This window comes from Myotis yumanensis, unplaced genomic scaffold (genome assembly GCF_028538775.1).
Source record: "Myotis yumanensis isolate MYYU_CA2020_CCGP unplaced genomic scaffold, mMyoYum1.0.hap1 SCAF_7, whole genome shotgun sequence".
NCBI lineage: Eukaryota > Metazoa > Chordata > Mammalia > Chiroptera > Vespertilionidae > Myotis > Myotis yumanensis.
The window spans coordinates 2,396,631-2,410,001 of record NW_027223758.1 but is presented as its reverse complement, the minus strand read 5'-3'; the positions used below and the strand labels follow the sequence as shown (position 1 = coordinate 2,410,001).

Genomic DNA, 13,371 nt, shown 5'->3' with positions numbered 1-13,371 from the left:
CCTTCGTCCCTCCGGAAGGACGTCAGGTCTAATTAGCATATTATGCTTTCATTATTATGGATTACTCTGTAGTGGCAATTTCTTCTGCAAACGGTGTCATTACCTACAGTGGCTCCAGCTGTGCTTAAGAGCTGGGCAATGGCTGCCACCAGGCGAGGGGTGTTCTGACCCCGCAGGCAAGGGGCGAGGCCACGGGGCTCCAGGGCTTTGGCAAAGCTCTCGCCTCGCCCCCAAATACCAGCAATCAGAGTAGCAGTACAGGTAACTAACGATACAGGTAACAGAACAGCCACAGTTCCCAGGACCACGGCTGCTGAGAGCCTCCACTCGAGGCACCAGCCCCTCCCTCTCCGTCCCCTCCTCAGAGAACACCTGTTAGGAAGGAGCATTATCCCCCTCCTTCCAGGGAGGGAGTGGAGGCTCGGCAGTGGCAGGATGGAACCACACTCCGAGCCCACCAGAGTTCCTCCAGGTCAGAAGCCCTGGCCCTCCACGGGCAGCTCTGCCTGGGGTGGAGCTGTTGTTTCTTGAGGTCCAGAAGAGGGGTGTCAAGACCCCAACTGCCCATCTCCTCTTCTATTCTCCCAAACCCACCACAGCTGCCCAGGCTGAACCAGCCCAGGGAGCCGAGGGAGACACAGCCTGTATCCCACCTGAGCGGCGGATGCTGAGTGCAGCTTCCTCAGGGTGGCCCAGGGCCCAGAACTGTTTGTCAGCCCCAGGAAGGAGGTGCTGCCGCGGCCCAGGACAGGCCCACCCAGGCCCTCTCCCGGGAGCCTCTGGGACATCTCACCCTCTGCTTCCCACCCAGAGGCAAGACCTGGCTTCAGCCTCCCACCCCCACAGCCCAGTGCACCAGGACTCCCTGCGGGCCCCAGGCCTGTGCACCTCCCTGCTCTGGCGCTGCACCTTCTCAGCCTCCAGGGGCTGCGCCTGGAGCGGGCAGAGATCCTGCTTGCCCACCTCTGCGCACCCAGGCCTCGCACTGCCTGGCACACAGTAGGTTCTTCCATGAGCTCCGGATGATCAGATAGATGTGTATCAGCCCAAAAACCACAGCAGTGCCCTGGCCGGTTTGGCTCAGTGGATAGAACGTCAGTCTGCTGAGTGAAGCGTCCCGGGTTCGATTGTGATCAAGGGCATGTACCTTGGTTGCAGGCTCGATCCCTGGCCCTGGTCAGAAGGCAACAAATTAATGTGTTTCTCTTACATCTATGTTTCTTTCTCTCGCTCTGTCTCTCCCCCTCCCTTACACTTTCTCTAAAAAATCAATGTAAAAATATCCTCAGGTGATGATTAATTAAACAAACAAACAAACAAACAAACAAACACAGCAGCAAGGCCAGAACCAGCCTCCAGCCCCAAACAAGAGCTGCAGAAGCCCTGGTGGCCCTCCTGCCCTCTGGGGGCCCTTCCGGGGGCAGATGCATAGGCACCGGCAAGTTTGGCCCCTCCCAGGACAGACAGCGACCTGCACCAGAGCAGAGGCCAGAGGGAAGAGGCTGCTCCCCACCCCGGGCAGCTCTCTGAGGCCCCAGGAGCAGAGCTGCTGGCCAGGCCAGCACGGACTACTGGGGCATGGCTTTGGTGCATTCAACCACGACCGGGCTCAGGATCTGGTGAGTGGGAGGGGGAAGGAGAAGATGTCCTTTAAAACTTTAATTTTATTTGCACTAAAGTTTATGATCCAGAATTAATCCCTTGAAGGGGGCAGAAGCTGGCCGGGATGTGACTATGGGTCTCGATCCAGAGACACTGAGAATAAACGACGAGAGAAGGTGGTCGGCTGTGAAGTGGGGTTTGGGGCTGCAGTGCTCTGTGGGCAACCTGGTGGGTGCCATGTGCCTCTCCTGCGGGGTCATGTGTCTCAGTCCATACATGCAATCCAGCTCACCTCCTACAGGAAGCATGGTAATCTTGGGGGCTCGTGGAAGACCCAGCTGGACAAGTGGCTGGGAGAGCCCCTGGGACTGTTCCTTTCCCAGTGGACCAGCAGAAGCCCATTTAGTGGGGACCCCCAGGAGAGATGGAAGAGGTGGAGAAGGATGAGAATTACCTGGGACAGGCAACTGCACCTCCTCCCAGGGTCTCCCAGGCCACACTGCTGCCCAAACCAGGTATCAGTCACAAGGTCGGCAACCTCTATCCCCACCCAGCCTGGAAAAGCCTCTGTGTCCAGGGATGGCCAGGCCCCTCCCCTCTCAGGGTTCTGGTTTCCTCCCTGCTGCACAGGAAGTTGAAATGCTGGAGGGGGTCCTGAGGGTGATGCAGATGTGGAGAGCCTGGCAGAAGGGGTGTGGCGTCTTCCGGCAGCATCCTCCTGAAGCCCCCACAGACCTGAGAGCCTCCCAACCGCCGGGGAAGAAAACTGTGCAGCCAGCCAGGGCCAGCCAGGGCCCAGCGTCCAGAGCCAAACGTCCAGAGCTGCTGACTGCCCCTCCCTGAGAGGAAGGTTGGGGCCTGGGTCTGTGTGAGGAGGTCGAGGGCAGTCTTCCATATCAGAAAGGAAGTCCTTCTGATTTACAAGCCCCAGGCACCTTGGGGAAATATTCTGGGGTCGCCCAAAACAGGGGACCACTGCCTCCAGCTACTGGAGAAACCCCCAAACAGCGAGTCTTCACCCCAGCCACTCAAATAAACGCCCTTGCTGCCAGTGCCCTGCCCTGGATGCCACCTGGGCCTCACAAGCAGCCTGGAGGCCGGCTGGAGCTGGGAACTGGGATGTGGGTTGCAGAACCGCCAGAGCTGCGAAGGGGATACAGGAGGGTTTCACCAGCCGTGAAGCTTTGAAGGGCCATGTCCGGAGGGCTCAGGGCGCACAGCATCCCCTGGGTACCACCAGCTCCCGCAGCTGGGGGCAGAGATGCCGCTGGGCCCACTCCTGTGCCGGGTGAGAGAGTCCTGAGCGGAAAAGGCCGAGGTCAGGGACACTGCGGAGGCTGGGCCTGCGGGCTCGGTCCAGGGCTGTGCACCGCAACACAAACGATCGGGTAGTGCAGGGGCCACGGTCCAGGGCCCCCGCCGCCTCCACGGGGCGGACAGGGCGAGACAGGCCGGACCGACAGGGGTCCGAGAGGGTGGCCGGGCCGGAAGAGGGGACAGGCCCTGCTCCAGGACAGGGGAGAGAGTCAGTGAACCACGCTTCCCAGGCGCCCGAGGGCTGAGGAACTCCGCGGGGCTGGACTTCCGCGGGGCCAACCCTGGAGAGCAGGTCGAGGGGCGCGGTCTGGGCGCCCCGCCCCGTGACGTAAGCGCACAGCCGCATATAAGCGTGCGCGTCCGCGCGTGCGCAGATCCGCGCGTCTCGGTCGTGGTGTGGCCTCCGCGGTCTCCTCTGCAAATGGGCTCCCCGGCCTAGCGCCCCGGTTCCCGCCCCCGTGATCGCGCGCCGAGGTCCGCGAGGGGTCGCCGCCAAGGTGAGGGCGGCGGGGGCGGCCCCGTGCGTGACGCTGGCCGGACGGGTCGACAGAAGGAAGCGAGGACGCACCGGGAGCGGGCGGAGCGGGAGGCGCGGGGCTGGGGGACGCGGCGCTGGAGGCGCCAAGGGCGGGGCCGAGGGCTACGGTGGGGCGGGAACGGGCCCCTGGGCCGGGGAGGCGGGTGGGTTCGGTATCCCCGGGGGCAGCCGGGCGGGTTCCCGGAGGCGCAGGTGGTGCCCCACGCACAAAGCGCCTTTGTTCCGCGCGCGCGGCCGGTTCTGGCTGGTTAGAGCTGCTGGCGCCCGGCGTGGAGAAGGCGGTCCGCGACCCGGGCGTTCCGGAGCCACATCTCGGCTCGAGAAACCGGCGCCGCCGCCCCTCCCGGGAGCCCATGGAGCGGACCCGGGAGCCCGGGTGGGAAGCCCTTCCCCAGGATCATTTGGTTACCAAAGGGGCCCCGAACCCCCGTGCGCAGGTTTCCACCGGTGCACAAGCAAGAGCATGGCCGCCATCCCCTCCAGCGGCTCCCTCGTGGCCACCCACGACTACTACCGACGTAAGTCAGCCCCTCGCCCACTGCCCCCAGCTCTGACTGCCCCCCCGCCCAGCTCTAGTCCTTTGAGAAGCCCAGGCTGCGTAGGGAGTGGCTGCAGGCTGAAGCTGACCTCCTCTCCTCTCCAGGCCGCCTGGGTTCCACTTCCAGTAACAGCTCCTGTGGAAGTGCCGAGTACCCTGGGGAAGCCATCCCCCACCCCCCGGGTGAGTGCAGCAGGCCCAATTCCTTTCTGTGGTGGGAACCATCTGGAGGGGGTGCCAGGACTGGGCAGCAGCACTGTGACCCCACTGTATTTCTCTCAGGTCTCCCCAAAGCCGACCCGGGTCACTGGTGGGCAAGCTTCTTTTTTGGGAAGTCCACTCTCCCATTCATGGCCACAGTGTTGGAGTCCCCAGAGCAGTGAGTGCACCTGCTTGGGGCCAGCGGGGGAGGTGTGGCAGCTGGGAGCAACCTCTGACCACACGCTCTCCCCCAGCTCGGAATCTCCCCAGGCCTCCAGCAGCATGATCACCTGTGACCTGGCTCGGGAAGCCACAAGGAAGCAGCCTGGCAGCCAGCCTGGCAAAGTCAACGCTGGGCCCCCATCCTGAGTGGCCCCACCAGCCACCAGACTTCCAGAGGCGCTAGGCTCTTTGAGCCCCTCCCCCCTCCTCCATCCCCTTCCCTCGCACCCCACCTGGCGGAGACTAGGCGGCTGCAGCAAGCAGAAGCAGTTGGGTTCTTTTATATCAAAACAGCAACACACCAAAAAGGAAGTTGAGAGAGCCTCACTCTTTACTACCCAAGCCACATGCAAACCTGCCTAACACCCCATAGCCATGTGCCTTGCACCAAGTGGAAAATAAATGAGAAGCAGCCAGCATCCCTGATGGTGTTCCTGAGCTGTGTGTCCCAGGCAGTGGGAGAAGTCACGCAACCTCCTCACTTCCTGATGGAGGTGGGGAGCTGGCCCTGCCCCCGGGGACTCCTTGCTGGGGGGCTACCTCAGGCCTGGCCGATCCTCCACCCCTGGTGAGCTGCTGTGATACGTGTGGAGCCTTGGACCTGAGAGAGGTGGGCACCTGGGAGAGTGGGTGGTCCGTGATCTGTAACCCTGAGGTCATGTCTACTAGGTCACTCAGCCCCTGCCCCTTGGCCTCTGGGAGGCTATGGGTTTGGGAGCTGTCAGCTAGAGGGACCTGGTGCCCCTTGAAGGACACGAGGCCCCTCAATACCAGGGAGGGAGGGGTAGGGACAGGCAAAGGTTGTCCCTTCCAACTGGTATGGAACAAGCACTGAGCCACACTGTGCCAGGTGACTTCCCATAAGTGTGCCACCGCTAGCCCCTGTAGGACACTGAGCAGGGCTCTCCCAGCCCAGGAGGGGTCGGGCCATGGCCCCGGGCACTTACAGCTGAGGCTGGAGGAGGGGGGTGCTCCAGAGGGGGGTGTTCTCACAGGCAGCCCAACTTTGGGCGAAGTCCAGCTCAGGGAGCTGGGAAGGGTGGTTGTGCAATCTATCTGCCTGCCTGGTGTCCACAGGTCTCCAGTGGCCAACAGAATGACCCCCATCTGTTGGCCAGGAGAGGGCAGCTTAGTGGGTGGGGGCATGGTGTGAGGTGGGACTCAGCTGGCTGCTGAGGGAGCCCTCCTCTCTTGCCCCCTCCCCTCTCACCCTGTGCTATAGATAGCTGCATGAGTCTATTCCAAGGCAACTGGGAGGGCTTGGGGCCCCCAAGGGCAGCACCTCTGTCCTGCCTGCCCTCAGTGTGTCCAGGTAGGATGGGGGCTTACCCAGGCTCTCCTGTGATCCCAAAGCTGGATGGGCAAGTGCCCCACCCCATCTTTCTGGCCATAGTGTCCAGACCAGGCCCCAGAGCCTTCGGAGGCAGCTCCTGATAACTGGCAGGGAGACTGGGGCAGCCACCTGGTCCTGGGATGGTAGGTGGCAGCGCCCAACCACCAACAGAGCCTGTTTGAGTGCTGGGGTGTCTTCCCAGCCTTGAGTCAGGGCAGGCAGGGGCCAGATGGCAAAAGGAGGGCACAGCCAGGACCCAGGTTCCCACCATGTACTGGCCTGCAGGGCCCAGCACTGGTCCTGACGGCTGGTGGACTGGGTCGGTGCCAGGCACAGCTCCGCTCCACGCTCCTGCACGGCTCCACGTCGAGGCAGGTGGGAGGGCCTGGCATGTTTCTGGTGCTGGTGTCTCAGAAGAGGCAGTCTCAGTTCCGGGCCGCAGAGAGCATCTCTGCCCAGGGCAGGGCGCCCTGGTGGCTGGCGCAGCTTCCTGCCCCGAGTATACAGTCTGGATCTAGGTGCTGTCGTGCCTTTTGCCACCTCCAGGCAGTGGGTGGGGAGGACCACTCAGCACTCAGATTGGGTTCTCGTAGCTGGTGAAGCTGCAGAGCTTCTCCCGCAGGGCTCGGAAGCAGGGCCTCTGCTCAGGGCTCCGGTGCCAGCATGCGAGCATCAGCCTGTGGGCACTGGGCGGGCACTCGGGGGGGCAGGGCATGCGGTAGCCAGAGTCCACTCTCATGAAGGCCTCGTGGTTGGACATGCCTGTGGAAGGGGGACAGGGCGGCTGGGAGACCAGTGCCCACCGGCTACTGTGCCTCCTCGGACGCCTTGGGCCACGCTCTCACCCATGGCACCCCCACACCCATTTCCTAGGCCCTCGCTCTGGACAGCACCCAGGGGCTCAGAATGGTGTCCAGGTAACAGGTCCAAGTGCTTGGGCCCAGTACCTGGATAGGGCATCTGGCCCCTGCTGAAAATCTCATGGAGGAGAACCCCGAAGGACCAGACGTCGGATTTGATGGAGTAGTGCCCTCGGGAGAGCGCCTCTGGGGCGGTCCACTTGTAGGGGATGTTGCGGTCGTGGGAAAGGTAGATGTCCTCCTACAATGACAGACACGCTGGGGGAGGCAGGGGCTGCCTGCACCTCCAGAGCAGGGACAGGCATGGGAGCCGGTGCCTGGTGATCAGGGCTGTGGCTGCCTGCCTGTAGTGTGAGCAGTTGGGACACAGGCCATCACAGCCACCACTAGAGGGGGATGCAGCCCACCTTGGAGACAGGCTGACCCAGGGCTTGTGGGCAGAGAAGCCAGTAGGGTGGCAGAGCCCAGACATGGGGCCGCGTGACCCAGCAGCACAGTGGCCACTGTGGTGACCCAGGGCTTGTGGGCAGAGAAGCCAGTAGGGTGGCAGAGCCCAGACATGGGGCCGCATGACCCAGCAGCACAGTGGCCACTGTGGTGGAGCCTGCAGATGTGCTCAAGTTCACGAGTTCAGAGATGCCAAGAAAGGCTGACTGGCCACCACTGGACAAACAGAAAGGCTGGCAGTCGCAGTCAGCCTGCCTTCTCAAGTGACCTGTCCCACGCTGGCCACCGAGTGGGGGAGGGAAATGCCTCAATGAGGAAGGGACCACAGAAACAGCAGCTCCTGAGCGGCCCACGCAAGGAGCAAAGGCATGAACTGGCACTTGCAGGTGTGCAGGAAACAGGTGTGGCTGTCGACCGAGGGACCACGAGGCCCACTGCATGATTCTGACCCTTGTGTCTTCCAGTCTCCACAATAAAACTTTCTCTGGGGGTTGGGAGGTGTTTACCCTGAGCTCACGCACCACACACATCCTCTGCTGCCTGAACCACAGAAGCTAAGGCAGCATCACGAATGAAGAAATGAGCAAGTGAAGGCTGGGTCCCTGCTTCTCCCACTCAGCAGAGACTGGCTCCTGTAGTTCCTGGACTGGCCAAGTGCCTCACCCCCCTGCCCCCGCCCCAGCTCTGAAAGTCCCTGTGAGCAGCTTCCTGTGTCCCCCCTCCCAGAGCCGCAGCCCTCAGCTCCTGTCCCCTCGGACCCCATGGGCATCCCCAGCTCTGAGCACAGAGGATGCCCCGCTATGCCCCAGGCCCTCCTGGGCCCCACCTTGATGAGCCTGGCCAGCCCGAAATCCCCCACTTTGCAAATGTTGTTCTCTCCCACGAGGATGTTCCTGGCAGCCAGGTCCCGGTGGATGTAATTCTGCGACTCCAGGTAGCACATGCCCTCGGCCACCTGGGAGGCAATGTCCACCAGCTCCAAGACAGGCAGGGCTTTCTCATCAGACTCTGCAGAGGCAAAGGGGCCGGTCAGCGGCGTCCTCTCTGCCGGCTCTGCTGCAGTGGAGGAGCTGGGCAGAGCGTGGGGGCTGATTTAAAATTGGGACAGCGGCCCCTGTGCAGCCCTTCCAGAAGGCAGTTCCGTTTCGGCCCTAAAGATGTTCATACACATCTATACTTCGCTTCTGGGAATCTGAAGCAGGGTGATGGGAACTCCGGCTGTAAGTACACAGGCACCCATCAGATGGAAAACAGAAAGGTCCCACAGGCCACTGGCCAAGGGAGGCAGCACACCTGTGTGGGAGTGCGTCAACCAACAGTGTCTTTTCTGAAGAACTGTCAGTGACATGGGACAGTGCCTGCAACGCGCTGCTTCTGTGAGCAACTCGACAGACTTTTGGTCAGGAAGACTAGATCCCAGGTGCACACATCACATACTGGCCGTCATCCTACATTTCTTCCCGTTTCAACATCTCTGACACTGGGCCACACCTGCCCCCTGTGGCCCTCCGCTCAGCCGCAGCCACTGTCCGGCTGAGTGGTACATGAGACGCTGGGGCTTGTCAGAGGATAAGGAGTGAGAGGGCCTTTCCTTGTCGTATTTGTCCTTATCTCTAATCCTCAAACTTCACAATGAACAGACAGCACATTTATCACACACGTTGCACACGTTCCTTACCCAGGAAAGGCCCGGCAATGCGTCAGGAGACCCCGGCGTCCTGTGCATGGTGTGGGCAGTCAGGGTTTTCTTCCTTCAGCGTCCTTCCTGACCCCTCCCCCAGCGAGCATGAGTCACTCTGGTCCCTGAAAGCAGCCCCAGGCCCCCCCGCCACTTACCCCGCAGGAGCTCCAGCAGGCTCCCCTTCGCCATGAGCTCTGTGATGATGTACACGGGGTCCCCCACGGACGCCACCGCGTACAGCGCCAGAATGTGCTTGTGCCGAAGCTTCTTCATGGCCTGGATCTCCGACTGGAACGTGTGCTGGTGCAGGAGGTCGTCTGCAAGATGGGCAGGTCGGTGGGTGCAGGCCCAGCACCCACCCTCCATAACTGTGGGTGCTCTCCGGGGCCAGCTCCCAAGGCCAGAGTGCGGGGCAGATGCACTGGTCCCATGGCAGCCCCGCACCCCATAGGGGTCTCCATGAGGGTCCGCCACGCCCACTCCACTCTGACCACACCCAGGCACCCTCATACCACTTTGGCCCACCCCTGCCCCAGCCACATGAGGAGCTGAAACATGCCCATGTGTTCCCGTGGGCCCTGGGCCGCTGGTTCTTGCCCCTGGTGCCTACCAAGGAGATTGCAGATGGGCCTGTCAGGTTACTAGCAACTGTGGTTTGGTGGCTTTCCATTAACTATAAGAATTTAACAGCCACCCTGGCCAGTGTGGCTCAGTGGTTGGTCATCCTCCCATGCACAGAAAGGTTGGCGGTTCAATTCCCGGTCAGGGCACATGCCCTGTTGTGGGCTCCATCCCTGGTATGGGGTGTGCAGGAGGCAGCCAATCAATGTTTCTCTCTCCCTCTCCCTTCCTGTCTCTAAAAATCAATTAAAATCTCTTTAGAAAAGAAATAGCAATGTAATTAAAATGGAATATAAAAAAATTGATTGTGCCCTTTATAATAAATGCATTTAGGTAAGAACAGTTGCAACTGAGAGGAAATGTCACTTCCACGTGGCTGTAGGTGCCACAGTGGCACAGGCAGGGCAGCGCATGGCTCACGGGATGTGAGGCCCGGGCTTGCCTTGGCCCCCACACCCAGTGAGTGAGGCCAGAAGTCCCTGTTGGTGGGACTGGAGGAGGGTGGTCAGGCAGAGTCCCCTGGCCTGGGGCCACTCACCTCGGGCAATCACCTTAATGGCCACGCGGACCTGGCCTTTCCAGAGCCCCTCGAAGACCTCCCCGAAGTAGCCGGCCCCCAGCTTCCTGCAGAGCGTGAACTCCTCCCGGGGCCGCTCCCAGTCGGCACAGAGGGGCAGGGGCTCCCGCTCGTGCTGCAGGGACAGGCAGGGACACAGCAGGGGGTGCCACCCCATCGCCCAGCCCTTCCAGAAGTCCCTCTGACCCCAGCAACAGGAGCCCTGGTCAAGGGTCCCAGCGTCCAGGGCATGCTGTGCTCTCCAGGGGCTGCCCCTTGCTGTGTCCGGTAAACACCCACCCTCACTGCCTGCCCTGGGCCTGTGACATTGGCCCACCTGCCACTCAGCTGGCAGCTGGGCACATGGCCTTGTCTCAGAGACAAAGGACACAGCAGAGACATCCCTGACCTCTTATGGTCCAAAGGTGAGGGTGACCGGCAAAAGGGGACCATCCTCTGCCCCACCTGCAACTCCAGCTCTGTAGGACCTCAGCCGGAGTCCCCTGGAGTCCCATGCATGACCCTGAGGATCCGTGTCATTGAGGAGAAAGGGCTGCGGTGGGCAGATCCGGGGCGGGGGGCAGAGGGGGCACGGGGCCTACCTTCCAGCAGGGCACAGTCAGCCGCAGGCCTTTGGACAGGCTGTGTGCCTGGTGGTGGCCCACGAGCTGGGCCAGGCTGGGGAAGGACACAGCTTCGCTGAGGTGCAGCCGGCCAGCACACCTCCAGATCCTGTAGTGGCGCACGGCCTGCCTGTCCCGCACTGGAGCGCAGGGCCATAGGCAAAGGAGGGCACATGAGCCGGTGTGAGCACCACTGTCTCGAGAGGAGTACAGCCCAGGAGGGCACCACACTCAGCCTCCTGCCCTGTGTCCTCCCAACAGTGAAAGGAGAAAACCCAGGCTGGGACCACAGGACAGCCACCCCCGCAGGGCCTGAGGTCCCCGGGACAGGCCTCGATGTCCTGGACGTCACAGCCAGAAGGAGGGAGAAAGGGTCTGGGGTGAGGAGGCACCAAGCCTGGTGCCCTTGCAGAACGGGAGAGGGGCTGTTGTACCTGAGAGGACATAGTCGGCGCCCGGCTTCTCGCTGACCCTGATCAGGAAGGCCCCTGGCTCCGTGCCGTCTGCCTGCAGTCGGTGCAAGGCTTCCAAGCGGGAGATGCGGCCAAAGAACCACCTGCAGGTGGGGCAGGAGGCCCGGAGCCCACACTGACTCCACGCTGATCCCTGCCCTCCCACCCTGAGTCCCAGCCCTGGCACCGGGACCCCCGGCTGCTAGCTGATACTGTCTCCACCCTGAGGCTCCTTCTTTGCCCATCACAGACCCCAAATGTCCCAAGTGGCTGGTTCTAGAAAGTCCCTAGTGACCCGGAGGCTGCAGAACAGGCATCTCCCACCACTCTGGCCTGGGCTGTCCCCTGTGTGTGGTCAGATTCACCCTGTCCCAGGGATGTGCCATCCATCCCAGGGGATCACATGGTTCTGTGATTCTGTGACCACCTTCCGCAGCCTGGGCCACAGTCAGGCTGTGTTCCAGCACCAGGGACCTGAGCAGCTGGCTGTGCACACCTGACTGGTCACACACCCAAATTTGCACACTCACCCACACACTCGCCCCATGCCTACACGCCAGCACCAGGGCATGGCGAGCCCTGGACTCTGGGCTGCAGGGTGGGGCCCACCATCTCCCAGGTGACCTCTGCTGCCAGCTGCTCTGTCCTTGGCACCCCAACTCCCTCAGCACCATTGGAACTCGGGCCCCTGCACGGAAGACCACTGCCCAGCACAGCCCAGCCTGCACACCTCAGAGGACTCCCTGCTCACCCTGCACCACGCTGCCTCCTCCCTGCCTCTCCAGCTGGTCCTACCCCGCATCACACCCTCTGAGAGACCCTGCCTTCTGAAGCCGACCTGCTTCCGGCTGAGCTTGCTCATTGCCAGTCTCCCCTCGGTAGGTGGTCATCCCTACATGTGTTCACTGTGCTGCCCACATACAGCGCGAGCTCAAACAAGGTGGGTGCACAGGCAGGCTACTGGGTCTGTCCTGCTGGACACCCCCCTCCCAGAGCTCCGGAGAACCAGCTCAAGTCTCATGGATGCGCCCATCGAAAGCTGCCCCTGTGGTTCAAGCATCCTGGGCAGCCTCTCAGGGCGGCTGCCCACTCCCAGAGCCACCCTGCCATGACGAGGCAGCCATGAAGGTGCAAGGAGCAGGTGCCTGCAGCCCACACCCGAGCAGGGCATGTCGCAATGACCTTCCTTCCTCCCTAACTAGGTCGCACATCTGGTTTCAGTTGGTTGGAAGGTGAGCAGAACTTGGCTCCCCAAAAGGTCCAGCCCTGCCTTGGGTTCACTGCGGGCCAGCCACCCGGGAGCCCCCTGCGGCCTCTTCTGTCCTCTCTGGGTCCTGGCACCACAAAGTGATCATGTGGGAGCCCAGGGGAGGGGCCACAGGCCTCGGCTTCCCCCCAGATGCCAGCCGGCAATGCTGTACAGCCATGGATGGTGGGGTCCAGCCCCGACTTGGGGGCCCAAGGATTCGAAGCCACAAGTCCTCACCCTCCTTGGCCAGCCCTGCACCCCTGACCCTCCCCGAGCCCAGCCACAGGGCGCCGAGCTCTATTCCCTGGAGGCCCTGCCCTGCTCTGAGCTCTAGATGGACTGCAGGGCCCAGGGACGAGGGGTGGGGGTGGGGGAGCAGCTTGGTGGCCCGCAAGGACCACAGGGCACTCACGGCTCGGACTCCACAGTCTCCCTCTCGGCCAGGTAGTTGTGGGGCACGTAGCCTTCAGCCAGGGCCCCGCCCTCTGCGTCCAGCAGTGTGGCCCACCACCACTCCTCCTCCTTCCGGGCCACGTGGAAGAGGTCGCCTGCCCGGAAGCTTAGCTCCTCGTTTGTCCGGGCCTTGAAGTCCCAGAGGCCCACATACTGGGGGCCCAGGCGGGCCCGGCCCCGGGACACCATGGTGTCTAACGTGGCAGGACCCAGCCACCTGGCCTCTCCCTGCCTGTCACTCGGCTGCTCCGAACACCCTGGCTGGGAGGTGTGGAAGGGCAGGGCCAATTCTGACAGGCCACACCCCCCCACACACACACCCAGCCAATGAGCTGCCCACTTCCCTAAGCACCTGGGCTCCACCCTGGAGGGCCTGGCAGCCCCACCTGTTCTACCTCCTGGGCCAGGTCAGTCTGGGCGCTGCTCTTGCCCACCCTCTGTGGGAAATGTGCCCACCAAGCGACCACGTGGCTGGGCCTGAGCCTCAAGAGAGGGAGGGCAGAGTGACCAGCCAGGGCCCCCTGGGTCCGCCTTAGTGGAACCTGGACCATGGGGAGTTTTGGAGCTGGGTCAGGGACGGAGACCATGGACAAGGCACTCCCTTCCCTGACCTCAGGACCTCCGGGAGGAGCTGGTGTGGCTGCCACAGGCAGTCCAGAGTGACGTGGGTCCGGGGTC

General features: G+C 62.4%; 2 protein-coding genes across 2 annotated transcripts; one reads left to right on the top strand and one right to left on the bottom strand.

The window, feature by feature from the left end:
• The first annotated feature begins 3,327 nt into the window (after positions 1–3,327).
• PPDPF (pancreatic progenitor cell differentiation and proliferation factor) lies at positions 3,328–4,844 on the top strand. The gene is made up of 5 exons (XM_070419588.1): positions 3,328–3,416; positions 3,895–3,975; positions 4,101–4,178; positions 4,278–4,374; positions 4,451–4,844. The coding sequence occupies exons 2-5, from the start codon at positions 3,921–3,923 to the stop codon at positions 4,563–4,565; spliced, it is 345 nt and encodes a 114-aa protein (XP_070275689.1). The 5' UTR covers positions 3,328–3,416; positions 3,895–3,920; the 3' UTR covers positions 4,566–4,844.
• PTK6 (protein tyrosine kinase 6) lies at positions 4,732–12,930 on the bottom strand. Its single transcript, XM_070419587.1, has 8 exons — positions 12,653–12,930; positions 10,974–11,095; positions 10,519–10,679; positions 9,899–10,052; positions 8,895–9,056; positions 7,885–8,066; positions 6,699–6,852; positions 4,732–6,513 (listed from the first exon to the last, which is right to left on the bottom strand). The coding sequence occupies exons 1-8, from the start codon at positions 12,880–12,882 to the stop codon at positions 6,326–6,328; spliced, it is 1,353 nt and encodes a 450-aa protein (XP_070275688.1). The 5' UTR covers positions 12,883–12,930; the 3' UTR covers positions 4,732–6,325.
• Between the last annotated feature and the right edge of the window lie 441 nt (positions 12,931–13,371).

Excerpts from the sequence above, each read along its gene's own strand:
- PPDPF (XM_070419588.1), top strand. The coding sequence starts at position 3,921 with ATGGCCGCCATCCCCTCCAGCGGCTCCCTCGTGGCCACCCACGACTAC. Across the intron at positions 3,976-4,100 it reads CACCCACGACTACTACCGAC|GCCGCCTGGGTTCCACTTCC; the intron begins GTAAGTCAGCCC and ends TCTCCTCTCCAG. Across the intron at positions 4,179-4,277 it reads AGCCATCCCCCACCCCCCGG|GTCTCCCCAAAGCCGACCCG; the intron begins GTGAGTGCAGCA and ends TATTTCTCTCAG.
- PTK6 (XM_070419587.1), bottom strand. The coding sequence starts at position 12,882 with ATGGTGTCCCGGGGCCGGGCCCGCCTGGGCCCCCAGTATGTGGGCCTC. Across the intron at positions 10,053-10,518 it reads TGACTGTGCCCTGCTGGAAG|CACGAGCGGGAGCCCCTGCC; the intron begins GTAGGCCCCGTG and ends CTGTCCCTGCAG. Across the intron at positions 9,057-9,898 it reads CATTAAGGTGATTGCCCGAG|ACGACCTCCTGCACCAGCAC; the intron begins GTGAGTGGCCCC and ends CCCATCTTGCAG.